This window comes from Nicotiana sylvestris, chromosome 12, assembly GCF_000393655.2.
Source record: "Nicotiana sylvestris chromosome 12, ASM39365v2, whole genome shotgun sequence".
Classification (NCBI taxonomy): domain Eukaryota; kingdom Viridiplantae; phylum Streptophyta; class Magnoliopsida; order Solanales; family Solanaceae; genus Nicotiana; species Nicotiana sylvestris.
In genome coordinates this window covers 13,097,376-13,121,249 of record NC_091068.1, presented here as the reverse complement: position 1 = coordinate 13,121,249, position 23,874 = coordinate 13,097,376, and the positions used below count along the sequence as shown (strand labels likewise).

The following is a 23,874-nucleotide window of genomic DNA, read 5'->3' as shown; positions in this document are numbered from 1 at the left end:
AAGCTTATACCGTATCGGCAGTGTCTGCATGAGCTTTGCCAGCGTTTTCAGGCCATAGAATTCAGACACATTCCAAGGATTCATAATGAGGTTGCTGACGCTTTGGCTACTTTGGCGTCAATGTTGCACCATCCAGATAAGGCCTATGTTGATCCATTGCAGATTCAAGTCCGTGATCAGCATGCTTACTGCAATGTGATAGAAGAGGAAATCGATGGAGAGCCATGGTTCCATGATATCAAAGAGTACATCAAAGCGGGAGTGTATCCAACGCAGGCCACCGGTGATCAGAAAAGAACAATTCGACGGTTGGCAAGTGGGTTTTTCCTTAGTGGAGGAGTACTGTACAAAAGAACGCCAGAGCTCGGTTTGTTGAGATGTATAGATGCACGGCAGGCCACAACTATCATGACTGAGGTGCATTCCGGAGTTTGCGGACCGCATATGAGTGGGTATGTTCTAGCAAAGAAGATTCTCCGAGCAGGTTATTATTGGCTCACGATGGAGCGAGATTGTATCAGTTTTGTGCGTAAGTGTCATCAATGCCAAATACATGGAGATTTGATTCATGCTCCACCATCAGAATTACATACGATGTCCGCGCCATGGCCTTTTGTTGCATGGGGCATGGATGTTATTGGGCCAATTGATCCAGCAGCATCAAATGGGCACAGGTTTATCTTGGTAGCTATAGATTATTTTACCAAATGGGTGGAAGCGAAGACATTCAAGTCTGTGACCAAGAAGGCTGTAGTTGACTTCGTGCATGCAAATATCATCTGTCGGTTTGGGATCCCAAAGGTAATCATCACAGATAATGGGGCTAATCTTAATAGTCATTTGATGAAGGAGACATGTGAGCAGTTTAAGATTGCTCACAGGCACTCTACTCCGTACCGTCCCAAGGCAAATGGTGCGGTTGAAGCGGCCAATAAGAACATAAAGAAAATACTCCGGAAGATGGTTGAAGGATCTAGACAATGGCACGAGAAATTGCCTTTTGCATTGTTAGGATATCGCACCACCGTGCGTACCTCGGTAGGGGCGACTCCTTACTCATTGGTATACGGTACCGAGGCAGTAATACCCGCAGAAGTGGAAATCCCATCTCTGCGAATCATTGCAGAGGCTGAGATCGATGATGATGAATGGGTGAAAAGCCGTCTTGAGCAGTTGAGTTTGATCGATGAGAAAAGATTGGCATCAGTGTGTCATGGCCAACTGTACCAACGAAGAATGGCAAGAGCATACAACAAAAAAGTACGTCCAAGGAAATTTGAAGTCGGGCAATTAGTACTGAGGCGGATCTTGCCTCATTGGGCTGAGGCAAAAGGAAAATTTGCCCCAAACTGGCAGGGACCATTTGTAGTAACCAGAGTGTTGTCTAACGGAGCATTGTATTTGACAGATGTGGAAGGAAAATGTGTAGAAATGACCATCAATTCCGATGCGGTCAAGAGATATTATGTATGATTTCTTTATTTTCTGAATGTATCTGTTCGTATTTGGCATATCTTAAAGATTGAAATGATGAAGGCATTTTGTTCTGCTATCCAAACACTCTTATCCCTTATTATCCCCTTCGAGCCTTACTTATTTTTCATACACCTCTTTCGGAATCAGCGGCACTATCAGAGAACACAGGTGCCGAACATAAAAAATTAAAAAAATTAAAAAAAAAGGAAAAGAAAAAGAAAAGAAGAAAAGGAAAAGAAAGAAAAGTGAAAGAAAAGGAAATGAAGAAAATCACAACAACAAAGTTAAATATAGTGAACTACGTTTGACTTGATCCCGAAAGGGTACGTAGGCAGCCTTACTCCGAGGTTTAGTCATACCAAATAGAAATCCAAAAATCCCCAAGCAAGAAACTGGGGCAGAAGTGGTGATTGTTATGAAAGTTGGATTCCGAAAGTTGTAATTTGAACCCATTTGAATTGTTTTGAGCCTTTTATACCTTTCTTTCTAACTCAATCCAAAAGCCTACATTACGGTCCAAAGAAAGACTTTATGATCAGTTTTGAGAAATGCCAAGATGAACAGGTAGGAATAACCCACGACAGGGGCAACACTCTGGTTCGAGCAAGAAGAACAAAAATAAATGAGAGAGTCTTATGGGTGAAAACCCTCACGGGCACCGTAAGGCGACGGGAGCTGAGAGAAAAATAAATGAGAGAGTCTTGTTGGTGAAAACCTTTACGGGCACCTCAAGGCGAAGGTGAGATAAGAAATGGAAAACTGAGAAAGGTCTGTTGATAGAAACCGTTTCGCGGTACCGCAGGGAAACAAGGTTAAGGTCTGGATAAATCAAACAAGTTATGGAAGTTCTGGGCAATGAGGTACGACAATTGAGAGTTGTTTGGTTGGACAGATTGGGCTGATTAATCCAAAATGCATGTCATGACCATTGGTACTAGTTGTCTGGCTCAGATAAGTTTCTTTTCCTTCTCTTTTCAAACAGTCATCTGGTTTTGGATTCTTCTTATCCTTAACTCAAGAATCATTGCATTTCATTTTCTTTTGAGGGTTTTATCTAGCTGAGATGTTTCAGTGCCAGTTTTGTTCAATGCAAGCAGAAAGGACTTCAAAGTTCACTACCAGCTTCTAGAATTGTAAAGCACAACGTGGTCAGAGCATGTCAAAAACAACTTGATGTCAAGTGGAATACAGGGAATTAACGGAAGTTTCATCGGTGAAATGATTGGGAAATGTCGTGGGAAAGGCGAAAGCTCAAACAAAAAGGTCAGAAAAGTGAAATAACAGCAGGGGTGTAAAACATTTAGGTCGCCAGAGGTTGGGAAATTTAAAAGTTGGTCAGAAAGTCAAGCGGTTCAGGGTCAGTGCGTGGAAATTAGTCAACACAAAGCAAGGCAGTGGAAGGATTTTTCAGCAAGAATGCCATCAACTAACCACCGTTTTAAACTGACAAAATTTTCTTTGATTGAGCAGGGGGAGAAAAGTTAGTTGTTGAGGAGGAATTCTCCAGGAGGGAAAAACAAGCACTAATCAGGTTTGATCGGAAAGTATGGTTTGATTAAATACAAGATAATCATGAATAGCATAGGGGAATATAATTTGGTTGCAAAGTTCGCATGTTTAGGATAAATGCAAGTTAGCAGGAGTCCGCCTGGAGAACAGAGACATACTTTTCAAGTTTGACGTCAGGAGTCCGCCTGAAGAACAGAGACATACAATTTAAATTTCAAAAAGCAGGAGTCCGCCTGGAGAATAGAGACATTCAATTTTAAATTTAGCAATCAGGAGTCCGCCTGGAGAACAGAGACATATTTTTCAAGTTTGACGTCAGGAGTCCGCCTGAAGAATGGAGGCATACAGTTTAAATTTCAAAAGTCAGGAGTCCGCCTGGAGAATAGAGACATTCAATTTTAAATTTAGCAATCAGGAGTCCGCCTGGAGAACAGAGACATACTTTTCAAGTCTGATGTCAGGAGTCCGCCTGAAGAACGGAGACACACAGTTCAAGTATTGGTTGAAGTCAGGAGCCCCCCTGAATAACAGAATGGCGATTTATTGGTTGAAGTCAGGAGCACGCCTAAAGAGAGGAATGGTGTTTATTTTTAAAGTTGTTGTTGAAGTTGGGAGCTCGCCCATAGAACAGAGGCATACATTTCAGTCTTTTTATTCCAAGTGTTGAAGTTGGGAGCCCGCCCATAGAACAGAGGCATACATTTCAGTCTTTTTATTCCAAGTGTTGAAGTTGGGAGCCCGCCCATAGAACAGAGGCATACATTTCAGTCTTTTTATTCCAAGTGTTGAAGTTGGGAGCCCGCCCATAGAACAGAGGCATACATTTCAGTCTTTTTATTCCAAGTGTTGAAGTTGGGAGCCCGCCCATAGAACAGAGGCATACATTTCAGTCTTTTCATTTCAAGTGTTGAAGTTGGGAGCCCGCCCATATAACAGAGCCATACATTCAATCTTTTCATTTCAAGTATTGAAGTTGGGAGCTCGCCCATATAACAGAGGCATACATTCAGTCTTTTCATTTCAAGTGTTGAAGTTGGGAGCCCGCTCATATAACAGAGGAATACATTCAGCATTAATTTTCAAGTATTAAAGTTGGGAGCCCGCCCATACAACAGAGGCATACATTTCAGGATCAAGTCAGAGGACAATAAAACAGAGGGTTACAATAGGAATCCCCAGCAGGAAACAATAAAATTCCCCGACACTGGGAAGCAGAAGGTTGCAATAAGAGGTCCCAGCAAAAACTCAAATGCATGTGTCGAAAGGAAGAAAAGCATCGGAAGAAAAGCACCGGAAAAAAAATGCAAGCAGACAAGAAAGCAAGGCAACAAAAACAAATTGCAGTCTAGCCTAGCTTCTTGTTTTCTTTTAAGCACGGTGTAACAAGGAGATCGGTAAGCAGTAGTAATAGCATGCAACAACAGTAACATTGCAGTCCCACGGTAGTCCCAGCTACCAAAACTTCCCGAACTACATTGACCTGATTCCTGTTTAGCCCAGGATATGTAGGAAACCTTTGAAGCAAAGGTTCGGTCAAATCTTTTTCAAAAAAATGCTTCACACGGAGTACTCGGATGGGCAAAAAATCGCTCGCTTTATCTTTACATGAAAACCATTCGTGTCTTCGGGCAAAGAGGGGCAGCTGTAAGCACGTGAATTTTGCCCTATATGAGAATTACTCCCAAAAATTCAAAAATAAAATGATTTTCCTTGGTGCGCAATTTTGTGGTATTTTTGTGTAATTATTTGTATGTTTGTATGTGCATGTTTATTTGTTAAATTAATAAAAATACAAATAATGTCGCATTTTGCATGTAGGATTTAATCCTACAATTGTTAGTAATTAAGTTTGTTTTACAAAAAATAAAAATTACAAAAATAGGCATCGTTTGCATTTTTAGCATTTAATGTCCAAATATACAATTTTATGCTTAATTATTACTTAATTGTGCGTTAATTGTTATTGGGAGTTAATTTACGCTTTTATAACTTAATTTAGTTCTTAATAATAAGTTAAGTATTTTTATAATTTAGTTTTAGAAAAAATAAAAGAAGAAAAGAGAGCAAAAATATAAAGAAAGTCGGAATTGGGCCTCTTCTTCGATTTCAAGCCACAGGCCCAAAAAATGACCCAATCTTCCCAAACGACCCAGTCCATTTCGAACTGGGTCGACCCAGTCCATAACCCAACACCCCTATTATCTTACATTTCATAAAACAACACAAAACAAAACAAAAGAAAAAAAAACCCTAAAAAACACCCTAAACATCCGCCACCCCCCTCCCTATCTTCTTCCTCAAGCTCCCCTCCATAGCAACCATGGCTGCCCTAACCCCTCACCCAACGACCACCCCCTCCAGCCCTTCCCCCTCACCCCGTCACACTCACACACACACGCACCAACAACTCCATAGCTGCCCTCCTCCATCAAGCTTCGTCATCGTCGAGTTTGAGCTCATCCATGGCTTCCCCTACTGCATTCAACTGCTTCTCCTTCTTGCTGCGTTCAGCTGCTACTTCTTCTTCATGTTTTCGTCGTCTTCCTCCTTCATCACTGCTTCTACTGCCTCGTCCGCTGCTGCCCGTCCGAAGCCACCATCGCCGCTGCTGTCGCCGCTACTTCCTCCGTCGCGGCTGCTTCCCCTCCTCCTTCCAACTGCTACTGCTTCATGCTGCTTCTTCTTCCTCACTTGACGGGCTGCTCCTGCTGCTCATCGCAACAGTTGCTCCTGCTTCACGTTGCTTTATCTTCTTCGTCTCGTCAAAGTTCGAAGGTCTTTCGTTGAGTCGAAGCTCGGACAGATTTGTTTACAATCGAGTTTGTCGTTGATTCATCTCCTGTTAGTTATTTTATTTTTGTCCACATTTCATTTTTATATTTCTCGAAGTTAAAATCGTTAAGTATTTGATTCTTGTTTTGTTCGTTGTTCATCGTTGAAATAATTTTCTAGTGTGTTCATGTGTTTTGATTAAATTAATTTTCAGATTTCAAATGGAAAGTTAATTAGTGGTTTTTCATGCTTATTTCATGTTTGTTTTATTGTTTAGGTAAGAATTTGTTAGTTTGATGTTTGTTAGATTCAAATTGAAATTTAATTGATTATTTCTTCAATTTGTTTTATGTTGTTATATATTTTCCAGAAATTATTAATGTTGTTTGAGTCATTTAATCCGTCATGTTTGTTGTTTTAAAAATAGATTCATTCATGTTCATACTTTGTTTGGTTGATCTTGAATCCGAAATTTGTATAGTTTGATTTCTTGTTTATCACTTATGATTATTTCTTGAATTTGTCTCATAATCTTATTTAAAGTTTAATATAGGAATTGTTTGTTGTAATGTTGTTAGAGTTGATTTTAAGTTCAATATTATTGAATTTAGAAATCTGAATATACTTGTTTGTTATTGTTGTTGTTGAATCTGAAAATAGGATTGTTTGTTGCTAAAAAAAATATTGTTCAATCAAATTTTAGTTGTTCTTTGTTGTTCAATTTGTGTTCATGTGATTTGTTGTTGAAATGTTGAAGAAATCATGTTCATGTGATTTGTTGTTTAAATTTGTGTAGAAATTGGTCATATTGGCTATATTTTGGTTGAGTGTGATTAATTGATTTGTTATAGCTGATGGGGTAGTTTGGTAATTTCAGTAAGGTCGGAGGGGTAGTTTAGGAATTGTACATATTTGTAATTTTTTATGTGAAGCATGGGGGACAAAATGTAATGGGGTGGGTTGTGATATAATTGTTTAATATAAAGGGGGGGGGACAAGACAAAATTTAGTGGGGAGGAATCTTGTATTTGTTTAGTGAAGCATGGGGAACAAAATATAATGGGGTGTGGATGATATACTTATTTAATGTAATGGGGATGAGTGGGAAGATAATGGGTTTGGTATGAGAAAATGGGTTGATTTTAATTGATTAAAAGATTTCTGGGATGGAATATATATAGAGGTCTTGAAATCAGATTTGAAAAAAAAAGAGAGAAGAGAGAGAAAAAAAAAGTTGAATATTTAAGAGAGAAAGAAAAAATCCGAAAAATATTATAACTTTCAAGAAAGAAAAAAAATACAAAAAAAAGAGCTGAAAATTAGAAGAGAGTAGTACACACCTAATAAATATTCTGATATACGAGTTTAGAAATTAAGGGTTAAACATTAATTAGCTTTTCAAATCTGAAAATTCCCTTGGTTTCTGTCCGTTGTTTGTTGACAGTGTTTCTGGATTTTATTTTGATTTTCAAATCTGTCACTGGGATTTTTGTTGACTGGATTGCTGGTTATTATTGTTGTTGCTGTGTTACGTACTGCGTGGCTGACTTTCTTCTTCTTATTATTGGCAATACCAGGTACACAACTGTAATTTTGGCATTTTGTAAGTTGAAACGAAGAACGGAATGTTAAATTTCTAATTTAGTTTTAATTTTTTTTTAATTGTAGTTAGATTATTTCATGTATTATTATTCTGTAAATCATTGTCATTAGGCATATTATAACGATATATTAAATAACGCCTTAACCGGATTATTAGGAAATATATTTAAGGCTGATTACTAATTAAAACTGTTTAATAATCAAAATAGAAGAAATAACGTAAAAATGGCGTTACGGAATCAGTTGGGCAAACATTGACTAAGTTCTTTGTTCATAAGGTTTTTTGTCAACGTTAAGTTAATCGGAATCATGTAGTTAATTTCAGTTAAAACATGAATTAGTTTGCGAATCAAGTATTAGGACATGATGTGAATTAAAACAAGGTTAGTTAAGGTTAAATTGTTTAATTTTTAGAAATATGGTTTAGTAATCAAGTTTTTTTTTCAATTTTCAGTATTTGTAAATAATTAATTTCAATAAGCTTAAGTCATACTAATAATATGAATTTTAATCCAACTATGGGATAATTTTTTTATTTTTTGACAATTCCATGTTGTTTGTAATTATAATTTTAGTAATATTACTTTCCATTAATATTTGTTTTAAATTAGTAATTAATATGTTATTTTTAAGTATGTAGAGATTGACTTCATAATTATAGACAAACTTAGTAATAATAAAGATGTAGTCATTAAAGGGTATTCATAAAATAAACTCGCTAAAAAATAAATAAATATAAATAATACAAAAATTGCAGTCCTCCAATCTTTTTTTTTTAAAATATAAGAAAATGCCTAGATTCCGAGATGGGCAATTTAGTAGAATTCACAGTCCTACCTAATAGTATCATAACGCGTAGTATTTTGGCGCATATTTAATAAGGTTATTTTCTTAAATACGGGTGTACATTTATGTAACCCAAATCACGATCTTGACGAAGTCAAAATGCGTCAACAAATCACGTGTGCACTGGTTGTGGCGTGGTTCGAGATGCGTTTTCACGACGTTGCAATTTTGTATAAAATAAATAATGATAAAAGCGGTTTTAAAAGTTAAATTTGCATATAAGTTCTTAATTGTTTAAAAATCAGATAAATGAGCCAAATATGACAATTGAGCGATCGTGCTAAAACCACGGAATTCGGGAATGCCTAATACCTTCTCCCGGGTTAACATAATTCCTTATCCGGATTTCTGGTTCGCGGACTGTAATACAGAGTCATTCTTTTCCTCGATTCGGGATTAAAATTGGTGACTTGGGACACCCTAAATCTCTCAAGTGGTGACTCTGAAATAAATAAATAAATCCCGTTTCGATCGTCCTTTAATTGGAAAAAACTCCCTTTGTACCCTCGCGGGGCGGAAAAAGGAGGTGTGACAATCTTTTTCCTATTTTCTCTATATTCCTCTTTGATAAGACTTCTTCCAATTGTGTATTACCTACGTTAAGCTATAACAAACGAAATTTCAGTTACGAAAAAAACAAGAAAAAAGATACACTACAATGTGACAACAGCGTGCTTTGAACACATGTCGCCAAAATTTATCCGGATTTTCATCTCTACGATTGCTCTACTTTGCTTTTTACTGAATAATTTTTTAACAATATTGTCAAACTATAGCACCAATCGTAGTTGAATCAAAAAGCATATTTGATGTTTTAGCATATTTCAAATTAAATTCAATCGCCTTCAAATTTTGGATTCAACTTTGTATTAGTATTTCCAATAAAAATCCATGCTACCCAGTTGATTTCTCACACAAAATTTAAATCTCATATAAAACTCAGTTTCTCCGAAGTGCGACGGTGGCGCTTTTAATGTAAAACTCAAATTTTCTCCACCCAAATCATTCACTTCCCATCAATATTCAAGTTTTCCATTCAAACAAATATGAATCAATGCACATGAGTCGATTTTGAATTTATTCTCCACTTTTCTTTGATTAATAAATCAGCTGAGAAAAGAAAAATGTATGATACATCAATATATAAATTAAAACAAATTTCGTATAAATTTAATACAAATTTGAATATCTACGACAATATACATAGTAAAAATAAATTTCATACAGCTAATTATATAATATACAACTTATTTATAACTAATCTACAATTTTCGTACATTATTTTTACCAAGTTAAATTCAACTACAACATCATATAACTTTAATACAATTTTTATACAATGTCTTTTGTATGTATCTTGTATATGATTTGTATATATTTTTTAAGTGGTGCGCTCTTCTTCCTTTCTGAATTTCCAGTCAAAACTTCTTGTCTTAAAACAATTTTGGCAAATATCAACAACTTTATGTAAAACGGTAGTATTTATTACTTAAATATAAATTCATACAATGATTCATACATTATATGACTATTTTTCAACTTTAATACAACATTCAAATAAAAATATATGTAATTACAATAGAATACAACTTAAGTACAATTTATATACAAATTTAATATAATTTCATAAGTATATTGTACTTATGAAAATCTTCTTCTTCTTCAGTCAAAATCAAGTCTAATTTTTACTAAATATCCTCAAAATTGAGATATAAACTCCAAATAATATTTTTAATTATTTGCAACAATACTCAATTCAAACAAACAATAATTTTTGAAAACTCGAATTTGAATTCAAAGCTTTGGAGATTTTTAATGGCTGCCAATGGTGGAGAATCAAATATCTTCAAAATTTATTAATTGACAATTTCAATTCGAACACCAATTGTGCAACATGAAAAGAAATTGCTAAGTTAAAACTCTATATTATAACAACTGAAATTCATTGATGAATTTCTTAGAAAAAGAGAGGATAAAAAGCAGAGAAATATGAAGGAAGAAAATTGGGGGGAAATGGAGAATAATAATAATAATAATAATAATTATAGAAATTCATCAATGAATTTCAGTTGTTATAATATAGAGTTTTAACGTAGCAATTTATATATTTGATATTCATTGGTTTCAATTTATATGTTTTACTACATATTTTAGTCTATAATAAGCTTTTTAAAATTCGGTAAGCGTGAAGGAAGATGTATTTTATATTCATTGATTTGATGGAAAAAATATATGTTTGATATTATTTGTTTTATTTTTCCTTTTAGTTTATAATACCGTTTATATATTCGGTAAGTTTCAATTTCAACATTTTCATCTAACCTTAATGAAACTGTCGTGTGGGAATGATATATATAATGTTATAAGTTTAAGACAAATTCAAAACTTTTATGCATAAGGATGGGTCAATTAATTTTTTGGCTCTTTACAAAATTATTTTTAGTTTTATGACCCTACTTTTTTTTTTACACATGAGAGATTTACTTTTACACATAAGAGATCTATATTTTACACATAAAAGATCTAAAAAAATAATTTTCTTAAATTTAAAATTATAAAGGGACATGATGTACAAATAACACGGACATAAAAGAGAGGTTTTCTTGAGAAATGTGTTCAAAAGTAATTTGTGTTTGGTTATTTTAACTTCAAGAAAAAGGAATGATTTTCTGATTAGTCTGTTCTTTTTTATTTTCAATTTCCCCACTTGTGGGAGGTTTTGTTGTTGTTGTCAGTTTCTTAGTAGCCTATTCTAAAAAAAGTTATATTCGAAAACAATATTTAAACTTTCCCCTAGTGACGTACTTTTATAGTCACAGAAATCAAATGAAATTAACACTACAAGTGCCAAATACTTTCTAACTTTAACTAGGTATTCGACTGAAACTATGCAACATATATTAAAGAAGGTAGTAGTTTTTTTTATAACAACAAAAGATTTGAAGAACAAAACTTTTTAAACAGAGATTATAGGTACCAAATTAATAGGCATTTCATTTGGAGGTGACAGTGAGGGAAAAAAAAGGATATTTCACTTTATCAACTAGGTCCAATAATCCGGTTGATTTAATACAAAATTTGGTTAGCAATGGTAAAATAAGGAATCATATTCACCGGGAACTTGGTAAATAAAGAGCTACAACTACTTTTACGCCTCAATCTCAGACAAGTTTGGAGTCAGCAATATGAACCTGTCCATGTCACTTCATTTAAGCAAAAAGGAAAGGGACTTTGGGATGGTGGAGAAAAGCAGGCATGAAATCCTAGAAGCTTTCAATTTCAGATTTATGCACCATATCTCACAACCAGAGTGAAGAGAAGCAAAAGGAGAAGCTACTAAGGTACAAAGTTTACTATCAAGAAAGCCCCTAATGTTTACAGGAACTGCAAAAGTGGCAAACTTAAGAAGCCTTCTGAAAATGACTGGATAGCAGCTTTGCAATCTCTAGAAAACCAACCTTGTCCTTGCCAGCAAATATAGTCTTCAACTTGTCGTCACAATTTATCTCCTTCTTGTTCGCAGGATTCTGCAGGTTATAAATTTCACTTGTCAAGAAACACTAAATTGGATATACAACCTACTTCAAACATTTGCTCAAGTAGATTAAACATGGACTGTCATAAATCAGTGAAAATAAAATACCAAAGCTGCACAAAACACAATAATTATAAACTCAGATCAGAAATCAATTATCAAATTAAGAAACAACTTTTGTTGTCACAAACTTCAGAGTTCAGAAGTACATGGATATGGATTGTCCTCAACTGACAAGGACTAAAATCAGTAATAGCTACAGTAGTTTGACGATTCAATCAATAATCAGGTTATAATCTTGACGAAGAATTAACATGCAAAATAAATCTTTGCCTCAAACTAACGGTCACAGGTGTGCCAACGATTACAAATTATTCATTGAGGCCAAAGTGCTATGGCCTGCAGAAAGTAACAGCTTTTTCTACCTATGCTGCTCGGACTCTCCTAAAATGTGGCCGGATACGTGCTGGATCCTCCAAAAGTAGTGCATTTTTGAAGGATCCGACACGGGTGCAGCTACATTTTGGAGAGTCCACGCAACATAGTTTTCTACACACCCCAAGTATAGATGATTGTTGATCCATCACTTGTAACCACAAAACTGTATTTGATGAAACATCACCAAACTCCAATCTGAACAAGCATACGGAACTTCCGTCCTAATAATTGTCGCTGTTCTCATCAACTAATTTCATCTCAAACAAAGAAACTAAAATAAAAAGCTAGTAGCCGGCTAAACAAAAGCTCAATGTAGACATTCAAGTTCGTTTAGCCTTAAAGCGCAATTTAAGGAATATCTCAGATGTTTATCCACAAGGAGATTCTACTTTTATCTCTGAATATTGACATAAATTGGACATGCTTAATCTGCTGGCTTTTATATCAGCAATTAATTCCAGCTTGGGCCTTATAAAGGTCTGGCCTAGCTGGTCATACAGAGTGTTGAAGTAGCTTGAGAATAAAAGCTTATGCATCATTCAACACTTGGAAACTAAATCAGACATCATAGTATTGCTGGGACCCATTCCATGAGAACACTACCTCTTCTCTATATAAAGTATCACAATGTCTATACTTGATAAATTATCATATCGATCACATTTGAACTAGCAGAAGACAAAAACCATGATACCAACCAGCTTATTCATTATCATGTAGTGCACTAATTTATATTCTGGACCAGCCACTAATCACGTAAGAGCTACTGTGGCAGCAAATATTAGCTCAACTCTTAATTTATGCGCAGCTTTCAGGATGCCTCATGAGGCAGAGAGTAAAAATAACAGAGAGAGGGAGCGGGAATTGGTCATATGATATCACATATTCATCAATAGCCTAACTCGTTGCAGAGACTAAAACAAGTACCACAATGATAACAGTGTCTCATATCACTTACTCTCTTGCAGTCTACTTTGGTTGGGACTTATGTTCGATTATCTGCTAGTCTTCTAGATAGAAAAAATTAATAATACCCCTTAATATGTTCCACAGCTTGAAATTATTTCAAAGACCTTCTAATCAGACAGATGAATCGACTCCAAGAATGCTTAAATTCCATCTATCGCATGATAGAGCTGAATAGGTTTAACCATCTTTAAATGATCAAAGCCAGACAAAGGACTAGAACACAGCTAGATCGCAACTGCCATGCTAGGTGCGGAACTACCATTTCCCATTCGACCACAAATCCTAACTTATACAAGAATATTATACATATTCCCGATCCCTCATTTCTTTTGCTGTTTTGCAGAGACTAAGTCACCAGATTAGCACTTTTAACGTTGAACCAAGTGCTCCGCTGTACCATTCATAACTCATATGTTAGTGTCCAGACTAGATTGCGCGCACTTCAACTATTCCACTGAATACTTGCTACCTCCCAACAGCACAGGTACCAGATAAATCTACTCCCAAGGCTCAGACAAATGCGAAAAAATCACCTAGTGTTTCTAGCCTCCACTGAGACATATATATCATCTAAAAGAAAATCGCACATATTCATAGCAACTTTTTCCTTACATTTATACAAAAGAGGCTATTCCAAAGAGCAACTCTGTCATTAATAACTCATACAGTCCAACTAAAAAAAAGTGACACATTAGGGAATATAAAGTAGACCTGAAGATTATTGGTTTTGATGTAATCCCAGACTTTCTTAACAGCATCAGTACGTGATATTTCAGAAGAACCAACAAATTTCCCTAAAGCAGGTGAAACCGGTAGCGGCTTCAGTATGCCTTTATGACGACCTTTTCCTGTTGCCGTGGCAGCGGCGGCTGGAGCTGGAGCTGGAGTTGCGGCGGCAGAGCTCTTCGCAGCTGCCATTAGCGTTCGGCAGTAGCTTCCGAAAACCCTAGATGATGTTGCCATGCTTCTCCTTGGATTCTGCAAAAACACTAGAGAGAGAAATGGGGAAAATGGAGGGTTTTTGAGGGAATGGCAGAGTCGTAGTTTTTGGTGAGCGAATGGCAAAGCCGCTGTTTTCGGTATTTTGAAAAAACTTGACTAGTTGGGCTGTTATTTGGGGGCCTATGGGCCTATGTCACTGGGCTCCTGACTTGTTTTTTTTTTTAATTTTAAAAATAGATGAATTAACCCAAATAATCGCTCATCCAACCACTTAAACCAAAAATAGTCGGTGTATGTATAATATATATATATATATATATATAATTTATGTATTATATATAATTAATATATAATCTATATATATGGTTATAAAAAGTAAACAATGAATATGACCGGCTGTCGCGCCCCCTTTTTCCTCGTAAAGTCCGGGTTTCGACATTCATTGGGAACAACCCATTTCCTTTAGGGAATTGGGTATTTGAATTTGAAGAACCGCCACCTAACGGATTTAAGGTGCGTTAGGGCACCTAGAGCAGATAACTCATAAAATCGGTTTGCATAACCAGAGATTGGGTAAAGGCTCGAAATAACCTTGAGGGGAAGGTGTTAGGCACCCCTCGCGGTCCACAACGGTGAATCCTGGCCAAACTCATTTTGTGAATTAGTAATTTAACAGATAGGCAGTCTATGCACACATATAAGATAAAGGAAATTTAACAGATAAGCAGTCTAAACACACATATGTAAATAAGATGAGGAAAGTCCTAGATTTGTTAGCATATAGGATTACATTTGTACAATACCCGATAATCCTTCCTCAACTAGAGGGGTTACGCGTGGCATTAGTGCACAGGTCATCCAATTACCCTCCCCTTAGTGGTTATATAAGCGAATCTAATTAAACGTACTCTATGCGTGGATTATCCGTCCCTTACTTATGGTCCTAGAGGTGTTTAGGACTTCTAATTAAGGTGGATCTAGAACTTCCTATAGTGCTTGTGAGCACGTGATTTTTGCTTCACGAAAACTACTCCAAAAGAAATCAAAAAATAAAACAAAATTTTTCTTGGTGTATAATTTTTAGGATTTGCGTGGCATTTTGGATAATTATTTATGTTTTTGTCTGTGAATGTTTATCCTGTTATAATTAATTGAAATAATGAAAAAATATGTAGGTGCATGTGCATTTAGGAATTAATGTTGCATTTTTACAATTAATTAATCATCGGTTTATATAAAAGGATAAAATACAAAAATACATTTAGGAATTAATTAACCATAATTTGGTTAAAAGAAAATCACAAAAATATATATGTGTTTCTTGTCATTGTGTTGATTTTATTTAATGTTTAACTTGTGTGTTAATTATTATAGGTTAAATAATATGTGTATAATTTTATTTTTGATTTTTACAATTTATTTAGGATTTTTTGTTTAATTTTTGTAATTAAAGAAAAAGGAAAAATGGGTAAAGTATTAAGGAAATTCGGATTGGGCCAGGTAAAAATTCAGGCCCAAACCTCATCCCTAACCCAATCCAAACCAGCTGGTCTCAAAGACGGACGAAACGACGTAGTATGATGATGAAACTACATCGTTTCGTCACCCGTCAATCTTAGCCATTCAATCACCCAATCCAACGGTCCAAGATCCCTTTCAGTAACCCGTCTCCAACCCGACCCATTTGTCTCCGGTTCGAACCGACCCCCGACCAAAATCAAACGACACCGTTCCTTTTAAGTGAATTGATCTGGGCCATTGATCTCAGCAGATCGAACGGCCCAAGATCAATTCCCTCCCTCGTATATAAGCCTAACCCATCACCCCCACGCCCCCTAGGCCATACCCACTATTTCCCCTTCGTCTCTGATCTTCAGAGACCAGATGATCCCCCACCGTCAACCACCGTCAACCACCCACCGAAAATCGCCTCACGGCGGTTCCGGTGGTCCAAACGACCTCAGCTTAACACCCTCGACTCCTCTTGATCTCCCCATTCCAAATCTATAACCCATATCCTTCGAATCAGGCCCCAACTCTTCGAATCTTAAATCGAAGGTTGGCTTGAAAAACCTCATCTTCTCCGATGGCTACTAAATTAACACCACAGCATCCCTGACCACCCTCATCATGGATCTGTCAACCTTTTACTTCGAATCTTCCTGAAACTCCTCGAATCTTCTTTTGAAGGTTCGAGCCAAACATGAACTTACCAGATCTGTTTCAAATTCATACTAGGTGACCCCCAGGACTCCTTCACCCCTAAACCACCCTTGATTCCCTTCAAATCTGCCCAAAAATGATCAAACCCTAAATCCGAAAAAAATGGAACCCTAAAATTCCAAATCATGGAATTTGTCCGATTAAATGAAGGGTTGGGGTCTAATAGACTTTAATCAGAATATTCTCAAATTAGAATGCTTCGATTAAGGCCCGTTCGACCTCAAAAAGGTCAAATCCGGTTCAAGATTAGGACATAGTTTGGGGTGAAGATTCAGAGGTATTTTTCCTGTCTTTCTTTTATATTCTATGTATATCTTATTGCCTGTTGTAGTAATCTGTATAATTTTCCTATTTTTCTTTTAATTAATTCTGCCTCATCTCCACTAGACCTGTTTATTTGATCAAATTCTAGCATTGCTTCTGTTTGTTATAATTGCTATGAGTTACAATGTGTGTAATCGATTCGGTTAAGTTCGTCGATTAGTTATTTTATTATAAATCCATGTTCCTGTTAATGCTGATTGAAACAGCCTGTTTATCTATTTTTGATTGATTGTTATCATTTGTTTTAGATAATGAGTTAATTAGTTCTCGTCGATTAATTCATTCTTATTTGTTAAATCAGAAAATTCGTCAAATGTTGTTGTGTGTGTTTGATCCGTGGCCATTTAGTTTCAGGGCATTGTCATTAGGATGACAATGAACTTGCATTACTGATGCTTGCATTCATGTGCATATTGTTTCAATGTTTCAATTTCAGTTTTAATGATTCTGTTAAGTTCTGTGTGTTGATTTAAATTCAGTTCAGTTTGTTTCAATTGGAATTCGACTTTGTTCATTTAGCAGTCAATAAGTTTGGTTATAGCTGTAATCAAAACAGTTTTGTTAATTGTTAGTTAAATAGATTTCAGAATTAAGTCTTAATGTATTTGAATAGCTACCTTTAGGAAATCAGTAATATCAAGGGATTTTCAGGGTTAGTTTGGGAATTGAAAACAGGAAGAAATGGTTGGTTTAAGTGCTCTGTCCACTAAATTATTAAAATACCATTAGATTAATGAATTAATTAGTATTAATGGGGGGCAAAAGGAAATGGGGAGTTGATTAAGTGGAAAATTCAGACTTAGTGCTGATTGAGTGGAAAAATCTGATTTGAATAGGGAAAAAGGGTCGGGCACTAAGTTGGAAAGAGGGGCAGATTTGTATAAAAGGGTTGGGGACTGATTTAAAAAGACAGAGTGATAAGGAGAGGAGAAAAGATTCGGGGAACAAAAAAAAAGATTTTTTTTTTCAAGGTTTAAGTTAAGAAAGAATTGATTTTTCAGAACTAAAAATTGATTCTTTAAGAGTTAAAAACTAAAAGTGAAGCTTTTCTTTAAGGCTGAAAATCAGAACTCTGTTACTGCTTCCATGGTTTGCATTTGGTACTACTGATTTTCGGATTGACTTTCCTGGACTTTCTTTTGGTTTCGGAGTGTTGTTTCGTTTGAATTTCTGGGTTCTATTTAGTTTTCAAGTTTTCTGTTTGGTGGAGGACTAATTGTATTGAGTTGCTGGGGTTATTCTTTTGTTTTCAGTCTGTTCCTAGGATTTCTGCTACTGTTATTGTTGGCTACTGGTCTACTGGGTGTTGCTGTATATGCTACTGCTGTGTTTTCTGCACTGATCTTCATCTTTTCTTCTTGTGACCATACCAGGTACACTTCTACAGACCATTTTGATGTACATTTTGAAGATGAAATGAGATGGCAGAATTTTAGCATATTTGTATCTTAGATAGACTTTAATTTTGTGTTTTATGTTAAATGAATGTAAGACATTTGTATAAGTAGGATTGTTTCTTTTATAAGATCATTTTATTTGCAATAATTGATAAGTAACATTAGATTGTGGAACTGAATTCCTTGAAAAGGTATGAGCATCAATTAGTATAGTATGTAGGTTTTTTTGAACTTTTAAGTCTCGCGTGAGTTTCATAATTAAATAATGTCAGTTTTAATGCGTGTTATCAAATACCTTAGTTCGGAATCATTTTGGCAAATAATCCATGTAGGATATCAATTTAATATTGGTTGGTTAACAAAAATCTAGTTTTGAACTCGCGGACATTAGAATAGAAGTAATTCGTAATTTTGTAATTGTTGAATCTTTAAGTAACAAAGACCCGCAAATTTAGGCAAACATAGGGACCCTTAACTTGTAGAATTAACGGGTTTAGCATATTTGAAGAGTGAATCAATATAGTAAGGCTAAGAACATTAATCCAATAGGCATGAATCGAGTAAAAATGGGTTAATATTGAAGTTCAATTCTTTTATTTTTTTTCTTTTTCTTTCGAAAGAGCATTAGTAATTAAAGTTAATTCTAGTTGCCGATATTTGTAAGTAGTAAATACTCATGATTTGTTCATTTAACAAAATGGGCTTAGGATAGTTATAAGATGTATAGTTTCTTTTTAAAATACTATTTGTCAATTTTGTACTTTATTTACAATTTCAATTTTTGTGATGTTTACTTTTCAACAATGGTCGTAAGTTGGTAAATAATAAACAATGGACCGATTAAGCATGTAATTAATTAGGATTTTTATTTTTATTTTTAGAGACTAATTTAAATAGAAATGTAGTCACTTTAGATCCTTAAAATAAAGGAGGCGTGCCTTGCCACATTAAATCACAAATTGCGGGGCCCTCATAAAAGGACTCAATAACCGGATAGACTTTGGAGTCGGTTGTCTAATGAATTTTCACGGCTTCCTCCCAAAATAACAACACGCTAGTCGCTTTAGGCGCGTCTTTAATAAATTATTTTCTTATATACGGGTGTGCATTCATGTGGCCCAAAATCCAAATCTCAACGGATGTCGAAATGTGTCGATAACCACGGGTGCATTGACTGTGACGTGGTTCGAGATACGTTTTCACAACGTTGCAATTCTCCGTAAAATAATAACAATAATAATAAAATTGATAAAGGCGGTTTAAAGTTAAAATTTGCATATAAGTTCTTAATTGTTAAAAATCAGATAAAATAAGCCAAATATAACAGTTGAGCGGCCGTGCTAGAACCACGGAACTCGGGAATGCCTAACACCTTCTCCCAGGTTAACAAAATTCCTTATCCGGATTTCTGGTGCGCAGACTGTTGAACAAAGTCAATATTTTCCTCGATTCGGGATTCAACCGGTGACTTGGGACACCATAAATCTCCCAAGTGGCGACTCTGAATTACATAAACAAATCCCATTTCGATTGTCCTTTAATTGGAAAAACTCTCTTATACTCTCATGGGGTAGGAAAAAGGAGGTGTGACAGCTCTGGCGACTCTGCTGGGGAAAAGAAACTTTACCCAGAACCACCGGTTCAGGGTTAGAAATTCGAGCTTGATAAATTATTGTATTTTGGCTTTATTATCTGATATTCTCATATGATCTGTGCTTAATATGCAAAATGATGTTTTTTACTGCTTTGATATTATTTGAACTGTACATATAAACTGTGTCGAAACCTTCTCTTCTTACCTCCGGGGATGTGCTTACTGGTTAAGACTCCCTATTCTGTTAGTGTCATACCCTAAATAAAAGAGGCTCGGAAAGTTTCTAAGCCGGCTGGCCTTTTGGTTCCCGGAAAGGAGCTCCTTCCTCAACTCGAGTTGTCCGCTCGGGTGCACTGTCTAGAACATATACCCAGGTTGAACCTAGAATAACTTGACTTCATGCCGGATCCCTAGTAGGAACGTTTATTTGCATCATGTTGCATTTGGCTTAGGGGACTCAACACAGGGGTTGGGTCCGTCTAGGACAAGCAACCTGAAATGAAAAAGACCATCCTGCTGCATCTGGTTTATTTTGCACATTTATTTGCTTCAGATTTGCATGCTGACCGGCCTCTGAAATAGGGAATTTTTGAAAAGAAAAATTTTGAAAAGAAAAGAGAAAAAAAAAAACGAAAAAAGAGTATAGCAGTGTAGGGAGATAACTACTTAGTTTTTTTTTTTAAAAAAATAATAATAATAAAAAAAACAATGGCCAAGTAGTGTCAAAACCCTGCCAAAATTTTGATTTTTTTTTTAAAAAGTTTGATTTATTGGGAAAGAAAGGAATATTGTTTACGAAGTTTAGTTTATAGGCGAACTACGCTGGTTTGATTCTCATAGGACGTGAGATACGTAGGCAACTCTCGTCGGGTCCAACCTCCCATTTTGTAAAAATAGCAACAAAAAAAAAATGTCAAAATTTTAATTTTCTGTCATAGAGTTAGGTGATGCCGTTTTTATCAAAAATAGCCGAATGTTCCCAAAAGGAACGCCGGAAGGCTGACTTTGTATAAACAGCCACTTCTGTCATTTTTTATTTTTTATTATTTATTGGTTAACTCGCACAACCTTAAAATCTTCGTCCCTGAAGTGCTGAAAGGTCGTGTTCAGAAGATCTATTTTTTTTAAGGAAAAATGATCAAATCGTTTTTTAGTCAAATAAATTTTCGCTTGTTTAATCTTATTAATAAATGTGCAGAATGAGCACGACCCAAATGGAACCTTTTTCCATCATGAATAAAATCCCCCTCCAATTGCGGCTATGATGGAATGATTTAGGCAAAGAAGGGCATGACGAAATCAAGAAACATCTGAAAGGTCTCACGAGTTTGTTGGATATCAGGCCTCGAGGGGATAGTATAAGAGCACTGGTCCCTTACTGGGACCCTGCGCACAATGTCTTCCATATCTCGGACTTTGAACTCACCCCAACTTTAGAGGAAATAGCAGGATACATCGGCAGTGCTGAAGTTCCATTGAGGCATAAATACCTGGTTGCTCCAAGAGTCGTAGCGGTGCACCGGTTTTTGGACTCATTAAAGATAGTCAGAACAATCCATAACCCTGACTTGGCAAAAGGTTTTTGCACTATGAGCTTCATATACCAAAGATATGGCCACATAAGAGGATTCGACAAGCCAGAAAACAAGTTGTGCAGCAAAAGTAACCGTCGAAAGTGGGATGAACATAGAGGGGTTGCTTTCATGATAACCTTCTTAGGGCTTTTAGTGTTCCCAAGAAAAGACGGGAATATTGACATAAAGATAGCTGGGGTCGTCAGTACTTTGCTCACTCAAAAGGATAGCACGCTGGCGCCCATGATTGTATCTGATATGTTCCGAGCTCTCATGGCCTGCAAAGCCGGAAGAGACTTTTTCGAAGGTTGCAACTTGTTATTGCAAATGTGGATGACCGAACACCTATGTCACCAAGCCCAGTTCCTGAGCCATGGATCTTCTGAAAAGACCTGCATAGAGGAGTTCTACACCAGAATTAATGAGGTTCGCCTACCTGAAGGAGTCTCGGCATGGACATCATATTTCCGGACCCTCAACGCCAGTCAAATACAGTGGACACTGGGATGGTTACCGATCGACGAAGTCATATACATGCCATCAGCTAGGCCCCATTTTCTCTTGATGGGACTTAAGAGCATTCAACCTTATGTGTCGTATCGGGTTTTGAGGCAACTTGGGAGGTGTCAGATAGTGCCAAAAGATGAGGATCTAAGCACCCAGGTGATTGAGATCAGTTTCGATGGTCAGTTTCCTAAAGCAAGGGTCCGCCAGATTTGGAGCCAATGTCAATACTTAGAGGCAAATACTTGTGTACTAAATCAGGCAAGAGGGGAAGTTTCACCTGGATATCAGGATTGGTACAAAGGGGAAATGTCGTCTGGAAGGCCGGCTAAAAGACCTCACCTTCAAGAATTTGCGAAGTCCTCACAAGAGCATTGGGATTGGTTGGCCAAAGAGCGGGAATATCTTGCCGAAATAGGCAAGCTGAAACAACAGATTAAGAATCTAAAATTTGAGAACAAAGTGCAGGTTGCTGCCAACAAGGGAGAAAAGAACAGACTAGCCAGAGAAAGCGAGATCCTCAAAGCTCAGATCCAAAAGATGAAAATGGATGCCGACAACCAACTGAGAAGCCGGGCTGATAAAAGGTTGATAGCAGGGTTAAGGAATCAGGTCGCTGAAAGCCGAAAAGACTTGGAAAGATCCAAGGCTAGCATAGCAAGAGTATGGTCCAGATGGGCAAAAGGTACAATAGCGCGGAAAAAGCACCTATGGCAAGTAAAAAGGGATTACGAAGGGAGCGTTACAATATTAAGAGAAATAAATTCCACTCTCAGTGATCGGGTCCTTAAACAAGCCCGAGATGCTAGAACAGACAGGGAGCGCTGCTATGATTCAATAACCCGAATGGAAGAGCAAATGAAGAGGTTCCAAGATCAGCTCATTGATAATACTCGAGTATTGGGACTAAAGAATTAACGAATAGAACAATTGTGCATAGAAAGGGATAGAATCAGGGGTAGGATCAATGAGATTGGGCGCTACATCACCACGAAGTGCTTAACATGTGAAAAAATGCCTCGTGATATCCTTTTTGCCTCAGTCATGGGTTATGTCCACCGGATCATGGAGGAATTAAAAAGCTTGCAAAGGGTCCTAGCACCAAAGCCCACGGAAAGGCCGAACGATGCCTCGCGGGCACCAAAATTCAAGGCTTTAATGTATCCCTAGTTCAAGCCTACACTTGTTTGTTTTTCAGAGTCTGTTGTCTACCCCTATGTTCTCTTCAAACATTGTTAATAGTGTAGAGTCTGTATTTCGTTTGTTTTCTTTCAAATAACAGTTTGTAATAGCATATTTGGGTAATAGAATGTAAAATTGGGTCTTTATTTTACTCAAGTCAGAACTACGCCCGGTCTGATTCATGCAGGTACATGATACGTAGGCAATCTACATACGATTCGACCATCACTAAGAGATATAAAGAAAGGGAAAAGTAATTAAATAAAGAACCTAAGTCGGAATGACGCATGCAGTCGGGGCAAAAGCATGTTAGAAATGGTTAACTGCCTAAGAACATTGCATCCCCCAACGTGCAATTACAATATCTGTTAAGACTCTAACACTGACAAGTTTGTTGTTTTTCCAATCTATACCAGTTAGTTTGTTAAAGCGTACTGGCACCGTACCATTATCAAACAAGATCAAAAGGGCCCATACCAGAAAGCATGATTGGCTCAGACAACAATGTTGAGTCGGAAAAGACGGCAAATCAGATGCTGAAGGAGGCCATGGAAAAAATGGAAAAGATGAGGCTGGAAGTGAATGAAATGCAGATAGCCTTAGCTAGAGCCCAAAAGGGGCATGAACTACCTGTTACTCCTACTCTCCAACCAGGACACACGCCAGAATACCCCTCTCCTGGCCCTTCAACGAGTTTCCCAAGCCATCACTACTATCAGGGAAGAGAGGCCTATGATCCCCAAGCTCCACCACCCAATCAGAATCCTCCTCCACCAAATGTTCCCGTCTTTATGGCACCTGCACCAACCCCATTGCACAGATCATCTAGTGAGCTATTGTTTCAGGCTCACGATACACAATATTACCCCTCTGAACTCACATTCAAAGCACCCGAGCCACACACCTATAATCCCCAGTTTGAGGTCCCGACGGAGATTGAAAAGCCGGCTAAGAGCCCAGAGCAGGACAAGGTGATGCGGAAATTTA

The 23,874-nt window shown here is 36.7% G+C and overlaps 1 protein-coding gene across 1 annotated transcript; it reads right to left on the bottom strand.

The window, feature by feature from the left end:
- Positions 1–11,391: 11,391 nt before the first annotated feature.
- Positions 11,392–14,208, bottom strand: LOC104231453 (upstream activation factor subunit UAF30-like). Its single transcript, XM_009784453.2, has 2 exons — positions 13,859–14,208; positions 11,392–11,732 (listed from the first exon to the last, which is right to left on the bottom strand). The coding sequence occupies exons 1-2, from the start codon at positions 14,108–14,110 to the stop codon at positions 11,607–11,609; spliced, it is 378 nt and encodes a 125-aa protein (XP_009782755.1). The 5' UTR covers positions 14,111–14,208; the 3' UTR covers positions 11,392–11,606.
- Positions 14,209–23,874: the final 9,666 nt, after the last annotated feature.